Source organism: Micropterus salmoides, unplaced genomic scaffold (genome assembly GCF_014851395.1).
Source record: "Micropterus salmoides isolate LMB-PRFRI ecotype aquatic unplaced genomic scaffold, ASM1485139v1 Ms_hic_scaffold_10, whole genome shotgun sequence".
NCBI lineage: Eukaryota > Metazoa > Chordata > Actinopteri > Centrarchiformes > Centrarchidae > Micropterus > Micropterus salmoides.
This window is the reverse complement of record NW_024040041.1, coordinates 7,395,047-7,419,863: the sequence shown is the minus strand read 5'-3', so window position 1 is coordinate 7,419,863 and position 24,817 is coordinate 7,395,047. Positions and strand designations below refer to the sequence as shown.

At 42.3% G+C, this 24,817-nt stretch overlaps 3 protein-coding genes across 3 annotated transcripts; 2 read left to right on the top strand and 1 right to left on the bottom strand.

Moving 5' to 3' along the window:
• Positions 1–2,702: 2,702 nt before the first annotated feature.
• On the top strand, positions 2,703–16,041 carry rab3db (RAB3D, member RAS oncogene family, b). Its single transcript, XM_038693387.1, has 5 exons — positions 2,703–3,039; positions 6,427–6,663; positions 10,910–11,028; positions 11,599–11,723; positions 13,241–16,041. Exons 2-5 carry the CDS (start codon positions 6,427–6,429, stop codon positions 13,426–13,428), a joined length of 669 nt encoding a protein of 222 aa, XP_038549315.1. The 5' UTR covers positions 2,703–3,039; the 3' UTR covers positions 13,429–16,041.
• Positions 16,042–16,841: 800 nt separating this feature from the next.
• On the top strand, positions 16,842–22,526 carry epor (erythropoietin receptor). Its single transcript, XM_038693361.1, has 8 exons — positions 16,842–17,358; positions 17,555–17,690; positions 17,867–18,033; positions 18,580–18,731; positions 18,847–19,003; positions 19,139–19,226; positions 19,366–19,453; positions 19,803–22,526. Exons 1-8 carry the CDS (start codon positions 17,256–17,258, stop codon positions 20,541–20,543), a joined length of 1,632 nt encoding a protein of 543 aa, XP_038549289.1. The 5' UTR covers positions 16,842–17,255; the 3' UTR covers positions 20,544–22,526.
• Positions 21,003–24,788, bottom strand: swsap1 (SWIM-type zinc finger 7 associated protein 1). The gene is made up of 2 exons (XM_038693374.1): positions 24,322–24,788; positions 21,003–23,535 (listed from the first exon to the last, which is right to left on the bottom strand). Exons 1-2 carry the CDS (start codon positions 24,589–24,591, stop codon positions 22,981–22,983), a joined length of 825 nt encoding a protein of 274 aa, XP_038549302.1. The 5' UTR covers positions 24,592–24,788; the 3' UTR covers positions 21,003–22,980.
• Positions 24,789–24,817: the final 29 nt, after the last annotated feature.

Here is a 24,817-nt window from a genome sequence, read left to right as displayed (position 1 = left end):
TTTTAATAGGACTGTTTTGATTTTATTACCAGTGACGCACATTAGGTTTTGTGAGGACTAGCCTTGAATGTTGAGAACACTGCTTTGCTGGCCAGGTACAGGAAGAAGCACTGTCCTTGTTCCAGCTACAATATCAGCACTAATGGATTATAATGGAGCCATTTAAATATAAAAAGTAGGGACTGAAAATAAATGGATGAGGTTATCTCAAATGCAATTCATGTTGCCCTTTTTAAGCTGTGTCCCTGTCTGTGATCATAAATTCAGTAATGATTTCATCATCATCATCATTTTATGCTGTGTAGTTGGAATAAGCAGACAATTAACTTGGGCCACAGTTAGTTTTATCTTGCTTCCATTGTGTTAATGTGCAGTGTGGAAAAACTGTACAAGGAGTTAGTCGAAGTGTCTCGAGGAAGGACATCAACTACCTACTCTGAAACTCTCAGGGAATGCACTGCTTGGTGCAGTGGCATCAGGGAATAAACTCTCTTTAACCAAAGAACAACTTTATCCTCTTTCTCTTCCTCCTTAATGGTATGACTTGTGTGAGATTTCAGGTGAGATCTTAATTTCCTCCACCTCAAGAAGTGGCAGGACTTTTGTAAAAACAACTCTGTAAAAAAACAGCTGCATTTAGAATGTGCGGATCATATGGATCAGCCATGTACGGATATGAAGACCATGAAGAAAATATACACTGTTTAAAAATTCCTCAATCCTGGGTGTGCAAAGTAAAACATGAGGAAGTGTTGGGGACTTGCACCAGACAAGTTCCACCATCCTCGTTCATTCCTGACCCACACAAGGAAATGAATGTGTGTGTGTGTGTGTGTGTGTGTGTGTGTGTGTGTGTGTAAGAAAGAGAATCACGCAGCAATCTCATATTCTGAATATAGACTGCTGCAAGTTCAGGGACCATTATTTGGAACTTCAGTAATTCTGCAGAGCAGCCCTGCAGTAAGATGGTGTCTTAAATAAATTATGAGTCTGGGAGTCTCAAACAGCTTTATTGAATCATCTCTAATGTAGAAATGTAGACCTCATTCGCAATTATCTGATCTCAGTAATGGATATGCATCCACGCAGCATAAAAACACTGAGATCCTAATAGGATGTACAATTCATCAAAGCACTGGACTCCTCAGTTTGCTACAAACATTAACCACAGATGCCCACCTACTATGCAGGGTAACAAAATGAGGCCATGGGCAGGGACGTGCACAGGAATTTTGAAGGGCAGTTGCTCTGACCTGAAAAAAAGCCCCCCCCCCCCCCCCCCCCCAAAAAAAAAAACAAACAAAAAAACATGGGCTATATGAAGGACTGAGAAAAAAACATTTTTTTATTAAAAAATATACAAAAAGTAAAAACACTTAAATACAGCACTCAATAACCTAAACTACTATTAATAACAAAACAGAAAAACATGACTCGAGTCATGAAAAAAGAGTTCCTTATATTATTGTTTATTGTTTTTTTTAATCATTATTATTTTTATTTTTTTTCCTTTTTTTTTATTTGAAAATAAATAATCTAGATTGAATTGACAGATGGGGAAAACTCGCTTCTAATAAAATATTAAATAAAAAAACGCTTAGATTTCGGAAAAAAATACAATCCTTTTTTAACCTTTTGGCTTCCCGTACATTCAGTTGCGCTTCTAGCTCGTATTCACTTCTGTTGGTACGTATCACATATGGTAACTGGGCAAAACTACGCATGATTTGTTGTAGTATGATTGCATAAAGGAAGGAAACAGGAATTCCGGTAGGGAACAGAATCGACTGACGTGTAGGCAGCGCTGCAGCAGTGCAGCCACTTAAACAGAGTTTGCCCTTCCCCTACTGACTTTCACTTTCGGTGCCCGAATGGAAGTGAATGAGGCTTTGCGATCGCGATTATTTTTTTATTTTATTTTTTTTTCTCGGAAGGGCGAGTCGGAAGGGCAACTTGAGTCAGGAAAGGCAAACGGGCAGTTGCCCGGGCAACCAGAGCAACCCCCCTGTGCACGTCCCTGGCCATGGGTTTTTGTGGCAATAAAAACTGACTTAGCAGCCTAATTTGACTAAATAAATGCAACTGATAGGAAACCCCCCCGAGGGTCTGGCGTCCCGAAGGCTGCAGTTACCCAAGTTCACTGTGTGGCAATTTCTGGTTATTTAATTGATTGCCGTGCGTGTGTCTGTGTGAGACTAGGCTACTTCGACTATTGCGAAAAATATGCATATTCAATTTCACAGAGCTAAATTGAGATGAGAAGATTGATACTACTCTGTATCATCTTTCTCATCTTAATGAGCTCCCAAAATGTCAAACTATTATATAATTGTGTATGTCATATAAACATAATATATATAATATATATATATATATATATATATATATATATATATATATATATATATATATATAATATGTTGCAATCTCACTATTGAGCCCTCCAAAGTCAAGTCCCTACTGCATGTTGTAGATACATAGGACAGGGGGAAAAAACTATAACAACTACAACTTCCTAACAAAACACTACAGGGACAATATATGAGCAGTGTACAATACATGTGAATATTTATAGCCTGGGCACACTTGTAGTCCACGTAGAGATAACATAAAACTACAACTAAAAACTACTATTCGTGTTGTTTCTCAAGGGTGTGTGCGTGCCCGCGCGCGCACGCGCCGTAGACAGCCCTCAGCTCGAGCCGTGAAGACGCAGCCTCGCAGCTTTTCAGCGGCAGCTCCGGTGTTCACTTTAACTCTTTCACAGAGGGAGCTCCGGCTACAGTGTAAGCCTTATTAAACACTCAACTCGAGCTCCGGGAGCGAAGGAACGGAGAGAAGTAGCCTGTCGAGGGAAAGGACAGCAGGTCGGCTCCTGGTGCTGTTGCTGGAGCAGAAACGCATATTTCAGGTGTCAGCTCCACTTCTCGTGGGCTACTTTACCCCGGCATCTCACCGCCGGACGGAAGACAGCCGCGTAGCACTGAGCGAGAGTCGAAAGGGAAACCGAGTTGGACGTTTGTTTTCTTCACCAAGAAGGTGAGTTTCCAGCCGTTTTTTTCCTGCCTCACACTTCTTCACGACCGAGTGCTAATGGGGCAACTCCACAGAGTAAAGTTACATGTGTCATTTTAATTTAGGCCAACAGGAATGGTAGCCTACCACTGTTTGGCTTTTACCATCTGTTGTTGTTCGCCACACTATGGTTGCGTACAGTAAAGATATCGGGCATTGAATATTAGTCATTTTCCTATATGGACATACAACGAAGGTCCAGGCTTTTATCGTCCATATGTTTGCGTTTCTGTCATCCCGTTAATGAAAGAAGTGATGTGACAGCTGCCAACTAATCAATAGTGGTCATTTCCGGCGGGCTGCTGGCTCCTGGCTCAGCAAACAGTGCCAGCTGAGGGGATCTGGCTGCACCATCATCGGGCCCTGTTCTCCATAATGGCCTTTATTTGTTTTACTGCAGATAATGCTGCTCCAGTGTGCCATAAAGGAGCTCCCGTTGTCATCCATGCTGCAGCTCAGTAAATCCTCACTACGTGGGGGACATATGTTCCCTCAGAGAGATGCCTGGCCCGAGATCATGGCAGGTGCTGCTGATGTGGGGGCCCCTTATCAAAGTCATCACAGCTGCTCCTGTAGGATCTGGTCGGGCTGTGTTGTTCTACAGTGTTCCCAGACATCAGTTATATTCAACATGTGGAGAAAGATTGCAGTCAGTTGTATTGCTTTGAATGGGTTTTTGACTCTGAGGGAACTTGACACCACACAATTACGCTACACTGCACAATAACAAGAAAACACTGTAAATCCTGTCATTTATATAACATATAAGTAATGGCTTTTTAGACTATTTGACCCTATTTATTTGCCTGACACCCTGAGCTGCACAGCAAACATGAAGGACATGTGACTGGGTTTACCTAAGGCATAAACGGAGCTGAGCAGGAGAATCACTGCTATGGGATCTATAAGTTCACACAAAAAGTTCCCCAGAGAGACCCTCACACAGGGCAGGCATCATGTGATTTGGGATTTCACAGCCAGTGTCTCGATAGACAAGAAAGAAGTGAGAGTTGCGATTTGAACACAGGCCTTTGTGTTACACGGAGAGAACGCTTTTTGGTCTGGAAGGATTGTGTTTAAATGACGTGTACCAAGGCTTTAGATTCTGCCGTGAGGTGAAGTTGTGAAAAGGTGTTATTCTCCCACTGGCAGTCTCCAACAGCAGTGTTTCATTGCAACATGAGCCAGCACGCAAGGTTGCACAGGCTGGTATGTGTAAAAAGTCTGCTTCATACCACGCTGGACTAGAAGTATTTGTGTCACTGCAATTACAGAACAGCAATACAAAGCCAATGAAGGCTGAAGTTTTTACTTTTTACTGGAAGGTTACACCCCTCATTTGATTTTAGAGGATGTCAACATCGCATGGCTTCAAATCAGTCTGAGAGTTAAAATGGTTTCATCACACAGCAGCAAAATATTTTCTTGTAGCTCATACTGAATAATTAATGAGTAATATGGTTAGTGGTGTTTCCTTACTTGTTTAGCCCTGTAGCACAAGTTATTTAAGGTAGTTCATAAGGAACATGGACTCGTCCTCTCTTACCCTGACGCTGTCATTACTGTGAGAGTGAATGATTCACAGCCTCCTCTCCTCCTTTTTTTTTCCCCCCCACACCCCTTGGCGGTAGTGTGATAGATATCTCTATCCTCCTCTGGAGACTTCTGGCCAGTTAAAAGCTGAGTGAATGGACTGCTTTGACCACTAATGGGTCTTGCCGGCAGCTGAGTCCTAGTCTGGTCTCCACGGAGACGAGTGTCATCGGAGAGAGCCAGGGCTGGGCTGCACATTTTGATCAGCTGGGTGTGTGTTTTCAGAGGGGTGGCAAGCCCCCCCCCCCCCAGCTCTCCTTTTCACACCCAGAGCTGTGCGGCTGCTCTCCCCTCCTCCCGCTGTTTGGATGGCTGATGCTAAAAGGCTTAATGGCAGGTGATCTCATACCTGCCCTCAGGAGAGATTACGCTGAGATGAATGGTTATAATGCAGCAGATGGACAGATGGCAAAGCTGCCCGTAATTATAACTAAACCTATTCTAAACTTTATGTCGCTGTTGTCTTTTTCATTTTGATTACAAACCTTTTAAAGGAGTCGTACCTGGAAACACGTTGATCACTGATGGATTTCACTAATATCTGGCCAAGCTTTGATACCAGTAGATCAATAACGCCACCTAGAAACTTAACTGTAATAGTCCAGTGAGTGGAGCATGGTTGATTCCAGTGCTTAAGTTGATCAATCGATAAATGAATGAACAGAACATTGATCAGTGAGTTGGCCTAGGGGTTAAAGGTGCCCTGTGGAGCTTTCTTGTAAACAAACGACATATGTGTACCTTTTGGTTTTAAACACTGTGCTGTTCTTGCCACCAACTGTTGATCGAAGAAATTGCGGCAGGAATGTGTATCGCGTCATCTGCAAGCTTGCGGTTATGCATGTGCTGCCTCGTGCGTATGCAGGAACACAGCACTACTAGTGGTTAAATAAAAACTCTGCACAGTACCTTAAAGGCGCCAACCACGAACATGGCCAAGGACCCTTTTTTGCATGTCGTTCTCCGTCCTTTTCACCCTTCATTTCCTGTCATCTCTCTTCTGTCATTTGTCAAGCAAAAAAACTTTTGCTGATTGCATTTCTTTGTCAAAAAACATTGTAAATGCTGAATTGTTTTTGGTTTTAGAACTGTTGGTCAGACAAACAAGACATTTGAAGACATCGCCCTGGGCTCTGGGAAACTGTGACGGGCTTTTCTCGCTACTTTTGTGACACTGTATAGACTAATTGGCTAACAGGCAAATGTCCGTCCAATATTCACTGTCTTTTAGCTCTGTTTTTTGTCTCTACCATCCCCCGAGGGAAATGTTTGACTCTTTAACTGCTAAATGCTCCAGTATGTTCACCAGCTAGTTGCCCGTATGTCGGTTTGTTGCCGGGAAGTTGACCCTATGAGAGCGGTGAGAGTAAAGTTGCAGGCTGGACAGCTAAACAGTGATCTGAAACTTGCTATAAAGTCCCGTAAAGCCGAGGGGAGCTGCAGAGTCGGGTGATAATCCTCTGTAGGAGGGCTGCACGACATGGTAAAAAAAATTCTATTATGATTTGCGATGTGATTTCTGATTAGTGGGAATGATAATGTGACATTTGTTGGGGTCTGTACCAAACACAAGATTTGTTGGCCAGGGTGTCTACTGGTACATTATAATTATATATAATATAAGTTCTGTCACACATTTTACCTTCATCAAAAGAATTGCAGCTTCTGTGATTTGGATATTGCAGTTGGCCATATTGCATGTTATGTTCAGACTGTGATTGCAGTCGTGTGTTATTTCGCCCTCTCCTCCCTGTCTAGATGGCATCAAGTGACTCGCGGCTCCAGCAGCAGCCCTCCCAGAAGGACGCGGCCGATCAGAACTTTGATTACATGTTCAAGCTGCTGATCATTGGTAACAGCAGCGTGGGCAAAACCTCCTTCCTGTTCCGCTACGCAGACGACTCCTTCACCTCCGCCTTCGTCAGCACCGTGGGCATTGACTTCAAGGTCAAGACTGTTTTCCGCAATGACAAGAGGATCAAGCTGCAGATCTGGGTGAGTGGATTAAAGATAATACTTTGGGGTTTCTTCTGGTATTACATTGCATTACCACACTGCCATTTGTAATTAAAAAAACAAATAAAACACAAGCAACAGGTTCTTTCTGCCAAACTGCAGCCACAGCTAATAATTTAACTTTTTGAATTTGTTGTTGTTAAGGAACGTGGGTGCTCCAGTCTCATCATTGTTGTCGTATTGCTTTAGATGTAAATAAAGGAACACAGGGAGATAAAGACAAGCAAAGTGAGCCCACGTGGAATGCCTGTTGGCACCAAGGACAACGTGGAGATAAAAGGCTCACCATAAGACCTTTAAAGACAATGGTCTGTCTAGAATTGTGAGTTTGGCCCGTGTGCAAGTTTAGCCTCTGAATTGTGCAAGCGTAAAAAGCAAGACTTCCTCATAGGTTAATTCTCATTCCTACTCTTTACCATTATCTGGCATCAACTGCTCTTCCAAGTGTTCACATACATGTGTAAAGTAGGCAGATCCACTTGAGGAAAAGAGTTAAATTTTTAGGTTTCCATTCTTTTGATGGGTGCTACAAAGCCCAGTTGGAGGTCAGGGTTAAGGGAGACGAGAAGCTGTCTTACCTCAGATCTGGAGGTAAATTTTTCTTTCATCAAATCAGCAGTGACTTCAGGGCAGCTGTGAACACAATACGAACATAATATCACCTTTTAAGTTGACACAGTGAACTGTAGCATTCACAGTACTTACAAATCCATCGGACAGGAGCAATATTGGAATATCTTTGGTGTCTTGTTTTGGTCCGATATATCTGTCTATTTCGCTGCTAAATGTTCCACTATGTTCAGCCCTGAGTTTCTAACTTTGTCTGGCTGCTGTTTGCTGGCCAGGAACAGCAGGTTTTTAGAGCTTTTTCACTGAAAATAGCAGTGTGCTGCGGCCAAAAATGATCATTGTTCATGTAAAAATATTATAGTTGCTTTAAATTTATGGCTTGTGGATTTAGATAATATCAATGCAGTTTTAGGTTTTAATGAATTTACACAAACTAATCAAATGTATTGGGTTTCCCGTGTATTCTATAACCTTTTTGTGGGTAATCAGTTTTGTTCGTTAGTGTTCCTCTTTGGTAATTCAGCCACATGTCATGAGTTTGTGGCTTTTTTGACCAACTCTGCAGCAAGACATGCAACAGTTACTGTAACTCACATTTTAAACAGCTACGCAAGTATGTTCAATGCCATTTAGCAGTTAGAGTTTAATCACTCTTCACAGTGGGACTACACTCTAAAAGTTGGTTTGCTCATCATACTAGTGTGTCCTAGCCAGTGACAGTTGTTTAATGTCTTTATTGGCCCTGAAACCCTTGCGATGTCATCAGGGTTATCTCAGCTTGGTCTTGGAGACTTTTCCAAAGCTTTCCAAAGCAAGGATGTCAGTTTAAAAGACATTGCAAGTATAACGAAAAAACATGATCAAACTGAATTATGGGAGTTTTAAAAACTTTATAGAAGCATACATTTTTTTGGAATCTACTTATTTGCTTTCTTCCCGAAAATTTAATCAATACCACTTTCCTGTGTGTATGGTAAATATAAGGTTACAGCCAGCCGTTGTTAAGCTTGAACCTAAAGACCGGAAACAGCTCTAGCCGGATATACGCCTCTCCCAGCTTTAATAAAAACCTGAACCCTGGTCGTCATTACAGGGTTTTTACATTGTACTATAAGGTGTATCCTTAAGTGTCCTCCACCTGCACATTCCGCAGTACACTACAAATCCTATTGCTATACATTGTTAGGGCTGTTCAAACAGATGATTCATTTGAATCAACAGCGTGTGAGCCACTGTGACCGAGATGAATCAGCAGCTGAGGAGCCCACACCAAAACACACACACAATCACCTGCCTGACCAAACATGTGTCTCTGTGAAATGACATGCAGCGTTAGTGGGGTGAAACAGTCAAACAGCTGAGCAGCAGGGCGAAATAATTAATGACTCCATAATGTGTTTTAGGTAATTATGTGATTGGTTGGGATTTGGGACGGTGGGCACATTGTGTGTCTGGCCTTGACTACTGGTGGTGCTGCTGAATAACAAAGAGAACTGGTATTTCCTAAGCTCAGGAAGCAGAGGAAGTTCCCTATCAACATCTGACAGAGACATAATGAAGATATACTACAGCGCTAGCGTAGCAGTGTATTTAAAGGGTGTGGGACCAGCAGCCATGTCTTCCAAGTCCTCCCTTATGTGGTGTTAATAATCAACTCTGGGAAATTTCCTGGCTGTTTAAAATCATGTTAGCTCCCATTGAACAACATTAGTAAGAGATTTGGCCAAGCCCTTAGACAAAGAGCATTGCTGATGATCCCACTCTGCCAGCTGCTAGCCTCCCTGCCTTTGTATATCATGGAAACAGGCTAGCCTGATAACACACCACATGGCCCTTGCACAGTGAACACGCAGAGCTTGAGCGTATGTACAGCTTGTTCACGCTATGTACACATGTTGTTTACATCCCGCCTTTTTGTGTCATGGAAGTATGTTTCCGATCTTTGAGCAAACACACGCACGCACGCACACACACACCTTTGGCAAACTTAGCATAAACACATCAACACATGCGTGGTAACCCAGGGGATGATATCTTGTGTGTGCCACTGCTTTGTGTTGGCAGCTAATATAAACGCAGGTGATGTGTTTTTAAAAATCAGGGTCCCAGTGACGTCCGAGTCTCTGACCATGTGGACGCCTGATTTAAATCATCATACATATAAACACGAGGGAGCGGCTTTTGTTTACTGGCTGGGGTTGATTATAGCAACCCCGGAGACAGTCTATTTGGTTAGACATCCCATTACGCTGTCAACTATTTGTTCATCTCTGTATGGATGAGATAAAGATGGGCCTGGAATATTTCACCCTTTTTACTAAAACAAAAATAACCCCTGACAGAAAGCAGACTCTGACTGTGACATTGGAAAGAATGAAAGCAAGGGTAAGCAATGTTTCTTTTCCTGCTGTCTCTGATAGAAGGATTTATGCAGCAGACTGCCCTCTATCTTGTCCATTTTGTAAAGTGAGAAGGATCATTTGGGCCGACCATCCAGAGCAGTCCTGGCTGTAATGGAACATTCATAACCTTAAATGGCCTCGGGTTACCTGGACAACCCACTCCCCCTCCTCTTCACTGTGAGGAAAACAGCAGACAAACCCAGGAACGCACACATATGCCCCTCCATGCAAATGAAGGACGCAGACAGGTTTCCAAAGTAAATGTGAGAGTGGAGGGGAGTGGCTCTACTCAGTCTATGTGTTTGATCCTGTTTTTCTTTAAGCATCCACTATACTACTTTGAGCCATTGACTGTGACATCACACATTTAATTAGATAATGGCTCTGATAAACGGGTCACTCATCGTGGCGGGGGCGGCAGCACCGCCGAGCAACCACACCTCCTCTGACTCAGTGTGTTTCTTCTTGCTGGCTGGCCAGAAGTGAAACACACTGATGAGAAGTGATTGTGGCAGGAGCTCATATCACATTGCCATCTTCTGGTGGACTGTGTGGAGCGGTGCAAGTGGAATGCTGATGTGGTAATGACGCCAAGTACTTTGGTGCTTTGGAAGGAGAGAAATGCATGAAGCTTGCACAGAGTGCATTCATACCATAGCCTCTCCCTTTGTAACATTATTATTTCCCAGTACACAGGATCCATAACTATTTGTTTTACTTTGTTTGTCCACTTCAAATTAAACCAGAAATAAACCGACTTGTGTACTTCCGCAGATATAAGGGGGGGTGGGTGTGTGGAAAGATTGTGGAAAACATTTCGAGGGTGGGGGAGGGTGTTGGAAACCGCTGAACTTGACTGCTCTGTACACCCAAGTATGAAATGACTGTACACCTGTATGACGTTTCTGAATTAGACATTGATATTAGAGTAGATCACTGACTCCAGTGGCTAAATGATAGATCCCCTCCACATACATGGTGTCAGTGCAACTCAGAGCTAACTTGTAAGAGACAAGTGTTGCAGCAATAGGCTGTAGTTTGGACAATATTGCCCCCTTGTGGTTTCAAATCATGTGTTGTTGGGTCTCTGTAAATAATATTACAGAGTACGGTCTAGACCTGCTCTGTATGAAAAGTGCAGTGAGATAACTTTCATTATGAGTTGACGCTATATAAATTAAATTGAACTGAATTGAATGATCACAGGGGAATATTTATTTATTATTTATTTATTTATTTATTTGTGTGTGTAGGATACAGCAGGGCAAGAGCGCTACCGTACCATCACCACAGCCTACTACAGAGGAGCCATGGGCTTCCTGCTCATGTATGACATCACTAACCAGGACTCCTTCAACGCAGTACAGGACTGGTGAGTTCGACATGTTTGGTCGTTATGTTGTAGACATAATTCCAGAGATAGTCCCACCATGTGAATAATTATGAAGCACTTTTGCTCATAAGTCCGGAAAAGGTGGGAAAGCAGGCTACTATTTTTTTAACTGATTCCTTGGTCGGTCACCTGTCTGTCCATGTAGGCCCTGTCCATTTCTTTCTACACACCTCTACCCTTTGTGCTATTTTGCAAAACATATGTAATACATTTTTTTCACCTCCTTCCTACAGATTTTACCCAATCTTCACCAAATGTGCTACATAACAAATTTGGAAGACCTCAAACTTATATGTTTTTCATTTGTTTTATGGCATTCAACATGCGACATGCACACACCAACTTTGAGTGGTGCTGCAAAGGTTGATGGCTTTTTCTTGTTAGTGGCACTACACACATTTTTGTTTTACCAATTTAAGTGCTGACCACCTGTAAGTTCATATTTTTATATTTATTTATCATATCTGATTTGTTGGGTTCTATATTGTTTACAGATCCGTTTGTCCTTACTGCTTTTAATCATGTTGAATGTGAACATCTGTCCCACAGGGCGACGCAGATCAAGACTTACTCTTGGGACAATGCTCAGGTGATCCTAGTTGGTAACAAGTGTGACCTGGAGGACGATAGGCTCATACCCACAGAGGACGGCCAGCGATTGGCAGAGGAGCTAGGTAAAAACTCTTAAGCTGCTTGCACGCTGCTCAGACTGCGTCTTAACTAACCAACCAACAGAAACATTCTGAAGTTGGCAGCAGTTGGTTTCAGTTTTTAGAATGTTCAGAAAACCAACTGTCAGTCAGCAACTGACCAGACAGACTATTGTTTCCTACTTTTTCTTATTTAAGTCACAAGGTCGATTGCAATCACTTTTTGGCAATTGGAAAACTACTTGTTAGTGGTTGTATTGGCCCATTAAAGGTATTTCAACAGGTTAAAAGGACTGGGTGAGCCACAATCAGCCATAATGCCTATATAACGCTCATAACTGAAATCGATTCATTTTGAGAACCTTTCAGTCACAAGTTAGGAGGTGGAATAATTTTTTTGGCAAGTGCAAAAGTAGGCTATATTGGCTATTTAAATGTATTTCAACTGGTAAAAATGACTGATTTAGCTATACTCTGTCTTTTTGGCAAGTGCAATACTACAAAACTCCATAAATCAACTGGTTGTAAAAGGACTGGGTTGGTTGGCATAGAGCAAGCAAAAATAATGTCATAAAGATAATTGCAAGAGAGACACTTTATTTTATTTATAGCCCAACCCAGCCGTGAATCATGTTAATTAAAGACTATAGTCTGTTTTCCAAATATAAACAAGGATATAAACATAGGCCTACCAAACACAAATTTCATCTGCAACAATAGGCTAATTGTATTGCCTATGATAAGGTTTTGTCAGGACCGTGCAAACACTTTGCAACTGTCATTATTCCGTTAAATGAAACATTAACGTTTCATAAAGATCTGCCTTTGCTACCATGGACATAAAGTGAGGCTTATTTCCACATTATGACTGTTTGAAATAAAAGCAGCTGTAGATGTAGATGTGTAGATACTGGACATTACAGCTTTAACATGCTGCACTCGCTCCCACAGAGAGCAATCTCTTTTTCGGCGGATGATCACTTTTCTCCCTGGCGTCTGTCGCTTGCTCCAGCAAACGTTCTGATTCGGATTGTGCACGTTGAAGAGAGGCTGTTTACAGATGGTTCCGTTGTCAAGTGGGAGAGAGAGGAGCGAGTACTGGACACCTTGCTAACCGACATTGACACCAAAGAAAGTCGTGCGCGCTGACGTTCTGCATGCGAGTACAGGCTTAGCTGTCAAGGGAACACTCTCAGAATGTTGCGGTTTGTTGGAAAACGGCGCACATTGGTCCGACTTTCTACGACTTCACCCAACCCGACTAGACATGCCAAACTCTAAAGATTTCATCCGACTGACACAGACTGACAGCGACAAACACTGACTGACTGTGCACACTGATCCAACAGTTGGTGACGGTTGGCATTTTTGTCGGGGCATGCAGCTTTATCCTTGCACAGTTTTTTATTTTTGTAAAACTTCTACCTGTTGGCGTCTGCAGACAACTCCTGTGACATTCATACGTCTACGGTATTAGTTCAGAGTAAATGTAATGAAACCATGTTTTGCCACGTGTGTTTCGTGCCCGTGCTCCCCCTCAGGTTTCCAGTTTTTCGAGGCCAGCGCTAAGGACAACATCAACGTGAAGCAGGTGTTTGAGCGTCTGGTGGACGTCATCTGTGAGAAGATGAACGAGAGCATGGAGGGAGACATCAACCTTGTAACCAATCACAGGAACCAGGGCCTTAAAGACTCGCCTTCAGAGAGCAACGGGGGCTGTGCTTGCTAAACCATCTGCCTGATTACCAAGACCGCCAACACACACACACACACACACACACAGATACTCATACATAAAGACCAAATCCTTCTCTGTGCCTAAACCATGGAAAGTGCCACACCTCTTCTTCATTCTACACTCCAGCAATGCCCAACTCTGCTTTGCCCACACTGCAACCAAAGGACTCTCTAGCTGAGATAATCTTCATCAGTGCTGTCAGAACTCTCTCCACTCCAGGCCTGTCTCTCTGTCTTTTCTCCTTAGTGGACCACTCTGTCTCTTTCCATCTCTGTGGTCTGTTTTTTGCCTTGATTCAGAAAGGGATTTATGTTAAATAGAGGGAAAATATCACAGCAGCTTCCAAAATGACAGTTCAGAGAGTGTTGTGCATATTGCAATCATAACTAGGACGCTTCATGCTCATGGCTGATTGAAAGAGAGAAGAATGAATCACTTTTCAACAGACTACTTGAAATGATGTATGTCTCAAACAAGGGCATACTGAGCTTCGCAAGGCTCAAAGCGTGCTAAGCTCCGCTAACTAGCTTCTAGCTTCATATGTACTGTACAGACATGAGAGTGGTGTTCGTCTTCTCATCTCTCACAAAGAAAGCAAAAAGCATATTTCCTAAAATGTTGAACTGTTCCTTCAGAATAAATCAGATTCCATGAAATGTTAAATACAAGTTATGTTGTCTCTAAAGTTCATTAAATATGGACATACTGTCCAAACGAATCAGTACAAATGAAAGCCAGTCATGAAAATTAATGTGCCTTCATGATGTTTTGGGGTTAAAATTGTTATCAGCTGCTGAAAATGCCTTATCTACCCTAGAGGATTTCTCTGTTGTGTACGCCTCATCACCCGTCATTTACAGAATGTCAAAATGAACCTCATCTTGACCTGACTCTTAATGCCAGTCCTGCGCTGCCCTTTGCCTCCCTCGGTGCTTCTCTAAGGTTTTTAAAGCCTTTTCTTGTGCCCTAATGCTGAGACAGCAGGAGGGTTGTGGTAATGGTAAACGTTGAGCTCTGTCCTCTTTGCTGTGCAAGCGTGCTCGTGTGAGGAAGTCGTTGGTGACACTTTGTCACCTGTCACATGACCTGCCTCATGGCATGTCCTCTCTCACCCCTTTGTGCCACTCTTTCTTTAACGCCTTTTCTCACACACACACCCATGCTTTACCGTTACACACACACACACACACACACACACACACACACACACACACATGCTGCTCCCTAACTGCAGCATAGCAAAACAGTTGGTCTGGCAAACCTGCTAATCTTAATAACGGAGTATTTACAAAGTGGTGAACATTCTGTCTTATTTTTTTGTTTTTGTTTGTTACTGATATTGTGACTGTTTTGTGGAAATGCAGCAAAGTCTGTGTGTGTATACTCAGAAAGGGAAGAACACGGCTCTCTGAGAAGAATAAGTCTAGTCAACTGTGATGTTGCTACTATCAGGAAAAGCAATGTGCGGGAGCAGAATGTTAGATAAAAGGGCCCCTGTCACTTTATATCCCATTATTGTAATATCTCAGCTTGTCATTGAAGTGAATAAATAGGGTTTTATCCACATTGTTATGTTTGCCATCAGTTAAACTGTACTTTTTTTGTTCCATTATTCCATTTTTTTGATATTTAAGCATTGAACTGTCAACCTCCCCCTGCTGAAAACTGATGAAATTGTGTTTGAAAGTAGCCTACCTGAAAGTGTCTTAGAACTGTACGACGAATCAGGAATGAAAAAAAATACATTGGTATTTTTTTACTATTATTATTTGTTAATTGTGCCATTCCACCATCACTGTCCACATGCCGACTACTTAGTCGGTTAGTGTCAACCATAACCTCTGCACCATGATAGCAACCTCACGTTCCCCACATCACACCCTGTCGTTGCTCTGCACAGCCTGGAGGGGTTGGTTCACAACAGGTGGCCAGCTCACTCCTTGCTGCTGTATGAGCCTGTGGTCATCTCTCCTGTATGTGTGTGCTGCTGAACAGTGATGTAGTTTTACAGATAGCTGATATTATCATCTCATTTGTACCACACTGAGCTTTCAGCAGGGGTTTAACATAAGGAGGCTGGACAAGGTAGCTGACTCATAACACTACATTTGTATTACAACATGTGCATAATGCACTTTGCAGTTTTGCAATATATTTAAATGGAATGCATCAGAGAGCATAATAATAGCTGTAATGGTTTCACTAAAGGAGCTTACAATGGCGGCTGCTGCTTGAATACATATTGAATGTGCTAGACTTGTACTCGGCACTACTGTGCTAAACTGTCCACTGATATTGACTTTTTAACCACTGACTCTGATGCTTTTGTACAAATAAGTCTGTAGCATTCGGAGCTGTTAGTCTGGGCTGTGCACTTTCTTTCTCATGATCTATTTGTTTTCACGTGTTGCATTCCTGATTGGTCGCCTTCTAAAAGAGGGGACATCAGATTATTTGATCCCTTTATTTTAGGTTCTGTATGTGTTGGATGGAAGCATTGTAAAAAAATAAAATAAAATAAAAGCATCATCTTATAAACACAAATAAATTGAATATGTTGAAGAATGTGTATATGAAAATAAAGAATATATTCATTACAAACGAGGGAGCGTTATTGCAAATCATTGTCTTCAGTTCCTTTTACAAATCAGTTACAGAGGGTACATGATGACAGCAGCATCTTAAGTGTAATTTATGACCATGAATCCTACCTCCTAACCCCAAAACATTAGGCCTGGGAGTATTTTTTTATTTTTTTTCATGTGTTATCTGAACAACCAGAGAAACCACACTCTGTCCTCTACAACAATACAGATTTCCTCATCCTCCTCTTCCTGCCACTGTGGTCAGTAAGACATACCTTCCCTATGCAGGGTCTCCATATACTTTAAAAACCTTATCCGAGGCTCAGTTTTCACTATGTGGAGCAAGTTCAGATGTCATCTATAGCTGAATGTCGTCATGGGAGTGAAATGCAGATTTTCTTTACATCAGTACCGACTTCACTGGGATCAGGCTGTCCGCTCCCCTTTCATGTGATAAATAAGGTCTTAAATGCATTTAAACTGACGGGGATGGGCCGCCACGCCCCCTAGACAACTTATCGGAGAAACAGGGGTATCTGCAGCTCTGATAATGCTGGTCAAACGAAGAAAACATGTGGGTGCAGTAAGCAGATAAGAAACCGTTTGGGTCTGCATCTTATACTCTGTGGTTTCTGTTTGGGTACTTGGATACATGCAGGGATTAATTTGGCGCGGGGCCAGCCAAGAGCTCAGCTCCACCTCCTCAGATCGCATTCTGAATGGGGTCAGGTTCAGCTACCGGCTGTGAGCTACAGTTCACCCACAGGTGGTTAGGGTATCTTCCTTAAAAATCTATATTTAAAAAAGGTATCATTTTAATTTATTTATCTACCTCTTCTCCGCGCATCTAGCTAGCCAGCTAGCTGGCAGGCTGGCTCGTGGTGCGCTTTTACGCACGGCACTTGTCTAAAGGCTCACTTACCCACGACAGTCGTAAACGTCAATGAGCGCGTGATTCCCGCCTATCAACAAGAGAGTAAAAAGTTGTGAGAGACTGCTCGTGCCCCACCTCTCCTTCGCTGGCTTTGGGAGAAAGTAAACAGCTCGGCTGTACACACCTTATCGCTCACAAGCAGGCGCGTAACCGCGTTGCGCTATCCATGGTATCTAAACAAAAAACAAGCCTCCCCCGGACGAGAGCAGCGGCAAACGCGTTTGTGGCAGGTTGTTCTCCAGTTATGCAAGTGGACAACAGAAGGTCAAAGCCTTGCTGTTAACAGAGAAGACAAAAGGATGACATATCATCACCTGAGCCGCTTGTTGGCACTTTACATGATATTCTGCGCCACGCGTACAGCTTCCATCGACCAAGGCGCACGAGATTTCGAAAAAAAAGGTAGGATAACATTTTTGCGGGGCTATTGATATCTGTAGTGACAGCAAAACATAACCCTTTAAAGTACAATAAGTGGGAATGTTGGGTATATTAGAAAAATAATTTGTTGAATACACCACGTTGTTTTTTTTCCCAGTATAGGTGATTGGATTTCATATCTAACATGTCTTTTGCCCCCTTAACGTCCTCTCCACAGTGTTTATGATGCTGAAAGAAGAGCCAGAAAACCCCAAGTGCTTTGCAGAAGGCAGGAAGGACTTCACGTGCTTCTGGGAGGAATATGAGGAGAGGGCCAGCTCTGTGGATCAGTACTGCTTCACATACACCTACCAGTAAGTCACTTGGTGTTCCTACTGCTTAAGGTTTAAAAACTGTTTCAGGAGCATTATATAGTGAGTCCTCAATATATCAGAAATAATAGCACGATTCAGCATAGTGCCATGTCCGAATTAAGGAAATCAACTCTCTCTGAACCCAGAGTGTTTCTGTCTTCCTCTGTCCTGAGCAGAAATGAAAACAGCAGCAAGTGTCCACTGAGAGTCCTCCCTGCAGCAGGCGGGAAGAAGCTGTTCATCTGCCACCTGAACCAAACCCAGATGTTTGTCCGAATGGACATACAAGTTCATCGAGAGGGAATACTGATCCACAACCGTAGCCTTCTCGTGGAGCTTCTGTGTGAGTACTTTTCCTGTAAACTGTGCAGCTGCCTCCAAATTCCACTAAACAGTGGGCTACAGTTAGAGGAGTGAATCTGAAAAGTTTGTGAGAATGATGAAAACAGAGGCATAATCCAATAACGATTTTTTTTTTAACAATTCAACACTAACATGACTACGTGGACATGAAAGCGGTCACTTGTCGTGGCAAAGTCACATGAAATTACCACCTGAATCTGCAGTTTCCCTCAGCTCTACAGAGTGTTTTAGCGTCTTTCAGTTCATTGTTTTGGTTGCCAACAAGTTTGCCAAGTCAACTTAAAAGGTGATAATATGTCAGTGTTTGGCAGCTTATTTCCGTTGTCCGTATGTGGCCAAACGTGTTATTGTAGGTTTAAATAACTGTAATCATTATACACTTGCGCCAAATATGCTTGACATCATTAGGGTATGTAAAGTTCCTGGTGTTTCAGGGTGTGGCAGACTTTTTGATGAGGAATAAACGTTCCTTGACTTCCTTAAAAATGCTCCCTAACAAGCCGCCTCCTGTCTATCTGCATGGCAGTTCTTCTGGACCCTCCGGCTAACGTGACAGTGAGCAGCACGGGCCAGCAAGGTCAGCTGAATGTCACCTGGGTGCCGCCTCCTCTCAAGTACATGGATGACAGCATGATGTACGAGATTGGCTACACTACGGCGGACAGCCACGTGGGGCAGGTATGGCAGTTATTTTAATGTCCTGAATGACCTGATATGTTAGAGCTTTGAGCAGCAGGTTGACTGGCAGGTGCACAAATGGACCTGCGCTGATATGTGAAGGACTGTCTTGCAGGTAGAAGTGGCACGAGCCAGTTCAGAGTTGATCCTGAGAGGCCTGCAGCCCGGTACAAAGTACGAAGTGCGAGTCCGTGTAAAGCTAGACGGGATTAGCTACAACGGCTATTGGAGTGCCTGGAGTGAGCCAGTGTTCATGAAAACACTGCCTGCAGGTTAGTATTCATTCACATACCGTATGCAATACAAACGTGTTATATTCCCATCAGCAAAGGCATGTCTTGAAAGGGAATATACAGTCCCACATTGTTACAGTTGCAATGAAATTGATCATTCTCTGCCTCCTCCAGAACTCGACATACTCCTCGTGTCTCTGACTCTCATCATCTCTTTTGTCCTCATTGTGCTGTCTCTCACTCTGCTCCTGTTCCATCGCAGGTCAGTCAACCAGGAACACATAGCTTTTTTACTAGCCACAAAAATCTTTTGTTTCCCTCTGTCATTATCTTACAGTACGGATTAATGAAAAAAATGATAAACTGTAGAATTATATTTTCAGCATCTGTGCTCTTTTCAGGTTTCTTACAAAGAAGATTTGGCCAACTATTCCAACTCCTGACGGCAAGTTCCAGGGCCTTTTTACTGTTTATGGTGGGGACTTTCAGGTGAGAACAAGACAAGCTGCTGATTTAAGTGTGCTAACATGCTCACAATGACAATGTATAATGTTTACCGCGTTGTTCACCGTCTTAGTTTAGCGTGTTGGCGTACTAATGTTTGCTAACTAGTGATAAACTAAAGAACTGGGCATCGACCTGACGGTGGCACTAGATGAAAAGTTAAGAGATCACTAAAGTTACTAGAACTCATCGTGATGCCTGTGCTTATCATGGCAATCCATCCAATAGTTGTTGAGACATTATACTCAATACCAAAAATTTCAGCCTCCTTCTAGCTGTCAAAGCCAGACATTTTAATCGAGTTTACATTATCCTTTGTTGTGTTTTTGTACAGAAGTGGTTGGGGCAGACCAATGGAGGCTTGTGGTTGACTCCAGCTTTGTTCAACTTAGAAGAATGCCCATCTCCACTGGAAGTCCTGTCAGAGCTCAGCCTTTGCCCCCCACAGCACTCCCCGCCTCTGCCACCGAAGGCCTCTGAAGCTTTGACCACAGGCAGGAAGGAGGACACGGATGTAAAGAAAGGGCTGAACAAGACCGAGCCATTGCAAAGAGGTGATTCATGTCTGACAGAGGAATGGAGAGCCACACCACACGACCACTGGCTGATGGACCGCTTACGGGCGCTCCAACAGAACCCCGTCCCCTGCTCCCAGTCCTCCATGCTGGAGTCTCAAGACGCCTACGTCACCCTCAGTGCCAACAACCACAATGCAGACGAACACCTGGATGACATTCTCGAGGAGACCTCACCCCTGGAGGTGCTTTTTGCCTCTAGAAAGACAGCGTTGTGTGAATCTTACTCTGACCTGGGATCCGTGCCGCAGAGCTCCGGGTCGGGTCGACTTTCATCACAGTCCAGCTTTGAGTACCCAAACCAAGCCTGGATGTCCAAAGGCCCAGGGTACACCTACATGGCAGTGGCAGATTCTGGGGTCTCTATGGACTACAGCCCCATGAGCAGAGTAGACGACATTGGAAAATTGGTTATCTACGCCAATGACTACAAGAACGAGATCCCTGCTTATAGAAGACCCTTCCTGTCGAGGCAGCACCCTTTCCATGATGACGGCTGATAAGGAGCTAAGTTGGACAGGCTGCACATGGACTAAGCCTTGAAGCACGCTCAGTGAAGGGTATTGGGATATTCACCCAAAGCTACATAGCCTTAACTGTTAAGAAAAGCGTACCAAGGATTTGGAAGCTGACTTACACCAAAGTGTAAGCTAAAGGACTTAAGAAGGAAGAGTCCACTGGATGTACATGCACAGCATTTTTACTTTATCCAAATCATCTGAGCTGTACAGGACAATACCATTACACACAAATGGCAGCAAATACTTGACATTTAATGCAAAAGTCTGCGTGCTGATCTGGAGTTATTCTATCCTGTAGATCAGATCGGGATTTTCTTTTATAATTCACCATAATTGAAGCTGAGGGTGCAAACTCCCTGAGTGTTTCCATGGTGAGTGTTAATTTTGAGCTTAAACGAAAGAATGGCTGTTAGGTTAAAATACAAAGTAGACATTTAGTGATATTGTCAGTGCACAGCATTTTAATCCTCACATCCGACTCTATAATCCCCAAACTGTCTTGATATCTATGTCAACATGCAACTGTTTAGCAGGTATAATGTTTAAGCGTGTTAGCATGCTAACATTTGCTAATTACAACTAAACGCAAAGCACAGTAAACCACAGTATCGGTACTATTTAGACCTTATGATGATGGTAGAAGAATCAAGCAATCCATCACATAATTGTCAAGATATTTCAGTCTGGACCAGAGGGGTTGCACAGACAGGGTAGGAGAGAGAAAATAATGAGAGAACAGAGTAAGACATTATTGTTAGGAGGATTTGTTGACAAAAAAAAAAATATATATATAGAACATTACCAGCCTTATACTTTAAAATACCCTCAAATTTAAGTTATACAGCTGTCAATGTAATTTCCAAATGTGAAGAAACTCACTGTATTTGTAAATAATATTATGATGCTTTTTGTGTTTTTCAAAGTTGTTGCCATTTCCTAAACACAGAGCAAAAATGAAATACTACTACTGTAGGAGGTGCAGGAAGGTTTTAAGTCAGTATTCATTTGCAGATAACTGTAGTTGTTACTAAGTCTATTTCTTATCATGTTTAAGTTGTGTTTTTAGTCACTGCTGCCCTCTGTAGAGCAGAACATGTACAGTACAGTTTTAACCATGACACAAATTTTCAAAACATTTAAATTCATTGCAGTTTTGAAATCAAACCGAACAATTTCCATATGTTTTTCATGCTTGTTTTCTTTTGTGGCTTAGGAAAAAAGTATATAAAACAAATACATTCATATATGCATATAACTAACTACATTTCTATACATTGTTGACTTTGAGCATAGTTTTGAGTATAGTGTGACACAAAAAGGAAACAAAGGTTTAAAGCTCAGAACCCACAACAGTCTGTCTCTTACAAACTGTTGCATATTTGTCACAAGAGCACTTAAAGATTTATTAAAAATAATAATAATAAAAAGGGTTACCCATTGTTTTACATTTGTGGATAGCCTATTATCAGTTTTCTCCCCCCCGAGTTTTGCAACATATATTTTAAGAGAAAGTTTTACATTTGCCACACTTAAATGGCAAATGTCTTCTTGTTAGGTTACATATTGCGTATTTCCTCATTAGGAGTTTACTTTGAAGTACAGTAATATTTTGTTCCCTGTTTTTCATTTTCAGAAACTTTGAAAATAATATTCTGTATAAATAAATATTGTTTATTTTTCAAAATAAGTATTTTCTATATTATTTTTTGATTTGTAAAATACTTAAACTGTGATATCAGCCACTTAAGTCCAGTGTCTCACTCCAGTGTTGTGTAAATCTGTGGTTCCCAACCTCAGGGACAGGGGACCTCTCAAAGACTTGCAACATAAAACTAAGGGGTCACAAAATGATTAAGGGCATATTAAAGAAGAAAAAACCTAAATACGCTATACAGAACATATGTCTAAGTGTATTGACTGTGTATTGTTTTAATTTATTTAAATTTAAAACAATTCCATTCCTCAATGTCTATGTAGATGTTTTTATTGTGTAAGATTTTATTTGCGTGTTTGAAATTCAACTCATTAAATGTTGCACATCTGCAACCACTGTGGTGCTGTTAACTGGTACCTGAAAAGCTGAACACCAGAGCACATCGTGCTGTGTCAGTGATAATGCAACGCCGTTTGGTTCTATTACACGACACTGTACCAGAGGAGCCGTGACAGTCAAAGCAAAGGCAAGAACTTCTGAGTTAAAGGAATGGAAAGGCATGGTTGAAAACACTGTTTTGCTCATGAAAGAATTCTCATGAAGATAAGGCCTATTATACTGGAGTATATCACAGTAGTCATCTCCACTGGACATACCTCTCTGCTTGAATTTAAATCGGATATGTGCTTATAAACTAGCCATTTCTCAGAACAAAACTACTCCTTGAGTGAACACTTGCTAAAGTCTTTGGAATAGATATTTTCAAACCGACTTAAACTCCATTAAACCATCAGGAGAAATTAACAGCTGCCACTCTTGGGCTACGCCAGTCGTGTCCTCACAGTCTTTGGCACTAGAGGCCTCTGTGGTGCCTGTTCCAGAAAGGTAAAGGTGCCACACCTCCTGTAGTCCAGCTGCTATGGCTTCATAGCTCCTGTCTCTGTCCAGAGTACAGCGTACTGGGAAATAGCGATCAAGAACATCAAGGATGGGCTCCTCGGCAGTGTGCCCAGTTTCCACTTCTGACTGGAAAGAGGCGATGACACGGCAGGGGCCCGAGCTCGAGGTGCGTTGTCTCAGGATTTGTGTGAGAAAGGCAGCACTGTCGTACAGCAGCGCAGACAGGTGTGCAGCGCAGGACTGCTCACCTGGGTGAAATCCAGAGTGGCTGCCGCCTCCAGTCCCACACAGGTAGCCCTCCAGTCTGTCAACTATGATAAGCGAGGGAGGTGTGGGAGACGTGTTGGTGGACTCGTGAAGGCTGGCCACCTGCTGCAAAAGCTCCTCCACTGTCCTGGGATAGGAAAACTGGATTTTCTTTAAAAAAAAACAACAAAGAAAGAAGAAACTGAATTGACAGACAGAAGCTGATTGAGTCAAGGTAGCTGGTCAGACACTCCATAAACTGTTTAATCTATGAAATGTTGAAGATTAGCGGGAAAATGCCCATCGCAATTTCTCAATGCAACATCTTCATGTGTCTTGTTTTGTTTTCACACACCACTGCTTGCTGTTTGCTCTTTAATGTGCTCCCATCTGACATAATGTGATATACCGTAAGTTCTGTAATGTCTGCTTAATTTGTCAACTTTATGGCAAACATTTTTTATGAATAGATTAAATGTTAAGATTAAAATTATTTATCAAATTAGCGTGTTCCATGATATGAAAATCTATGGATTTTAATTTATTTTGAGTGTTCTCAAAATGAGCTCTATCAAGCTTCACTAAACTAAAAAACTTCATTAACTTCTTCGAAATAATTCTATTTTCTAACAAGTTTATAAAACCCAAACAAATGAAAGTGCAAATATGCACAACCATTACTGTGTCAGTGAGATAGGTATTTAATGAAAAAAACATGGCACCACTTTCTCATAACGCACCCTTTTTATAGAGTTAAAATGAAAGACTTTAAATAACTTAATGACCATTACTAAGAAAAGAGGGGGATACTCACGAGCCAGAAATGCTTTAACAAGCATTAATAAATAATTTATTATCCATAAATAAATAAATTAGTTACAACTTACTCCCTTTAGAATGGGTAACTTATTGAGGTGAAATATATGAAGCACAGTTTGGGAGGAAAGTGGTCTCTACCTTTAAACTCTCTGGGCTCAGGCTGGGAACACATTTCTGCAAAGCCACCGGAAGGCTTTGAATTTGTGTTTGGGTGAAAAACACCACTTTGACGTCCATCTCTGAGGCAGCTGTCACGGCCGCCAGCAGGAGCACAGAGCGGCTGATGTTGTTGTCTCCGACCAGCAGCGTGCTGCAGGTGGTCGGTGGCGGCGGAGCGACGTCGAGGTCCTTCCTCACGTCCGTCTGTGACATAAAAGTCCTAAACACAAGTGTTAAAATGTCTGTCATGACCGACACAATGATACACACACTTTTCTCTACTTAAATCATCTGATAACGATGTCCACAGCGAAGTTTCCTGCGTCTGTTTACATGTTGCACATGTGTGTCCGTGCAGCTGTGGTCCGTGTGAAAAACACCGTGTAATGTCCCGTTCCGCTGCGGTTCCTCGGCGAACACAGTAGGTTATTCTCTCAGTATTTTGGCCGAGAAATACACATGTCAGTTTCGGCAA

Bases quoted from the DNA above. Each gene is read 5' to 3' on its own strand.
- rab3db (XM_038693387.1), top strand. From the start codon at position 6,427: ATGGCATCAAGTGACTCGCGGCTCCAGCAGCAGCCCTCCCAGAAGGAC. The intron at 6,664-10,909 runs GTGAGTGGATTA...TTGTGTGTGTAG, and splicing joins GGATCAAGCTGCAGATCTGG to GATACAGCAGGGCAAGAGCG. The intron at 11,029-11,598 runs GTGAGTTCGACA...TCTGTCCCACAG, and splicing joins TTCAACGCAGTACAGGACTG to GGCGACGCAGATCAAGACTT.
- epor (XM_038693361.1), top strand. From the start codon at position 17,256: ATGACATATCATCACCTGAGCCGCTTGTTGGCACTTTACATGATATTC. The intron at 17,691-17,866 runs GTAAGTCACTTG...TGTCCTGAGCAG, and splicing joins TGCTTCACATACACCTACCA to AAATGAAAACAGCAGCAAGT. The intron at 18,732-18,846 runs GTATGGCAGTTA...ACTGTCTTGCAG, and splicing joins CGGACAGCCACGTGGGGCAG to GTAGAAGTGGCACGAGCCAG.
- swsap1 (XM_038693374.1), bottom strand. From the start codon at position 24,591: ATGACAGACATTTTAACACTTGTGTTTAGGACTTTTATGTCACAGACG. The intron at 23,536-24,321 runs GTAGAGACCACT...TTTTTTTTAAAG, and splicing joins TGAGCCCAGAGAGTTTAAAG to AAAATCCAGTTTTCCTATCC.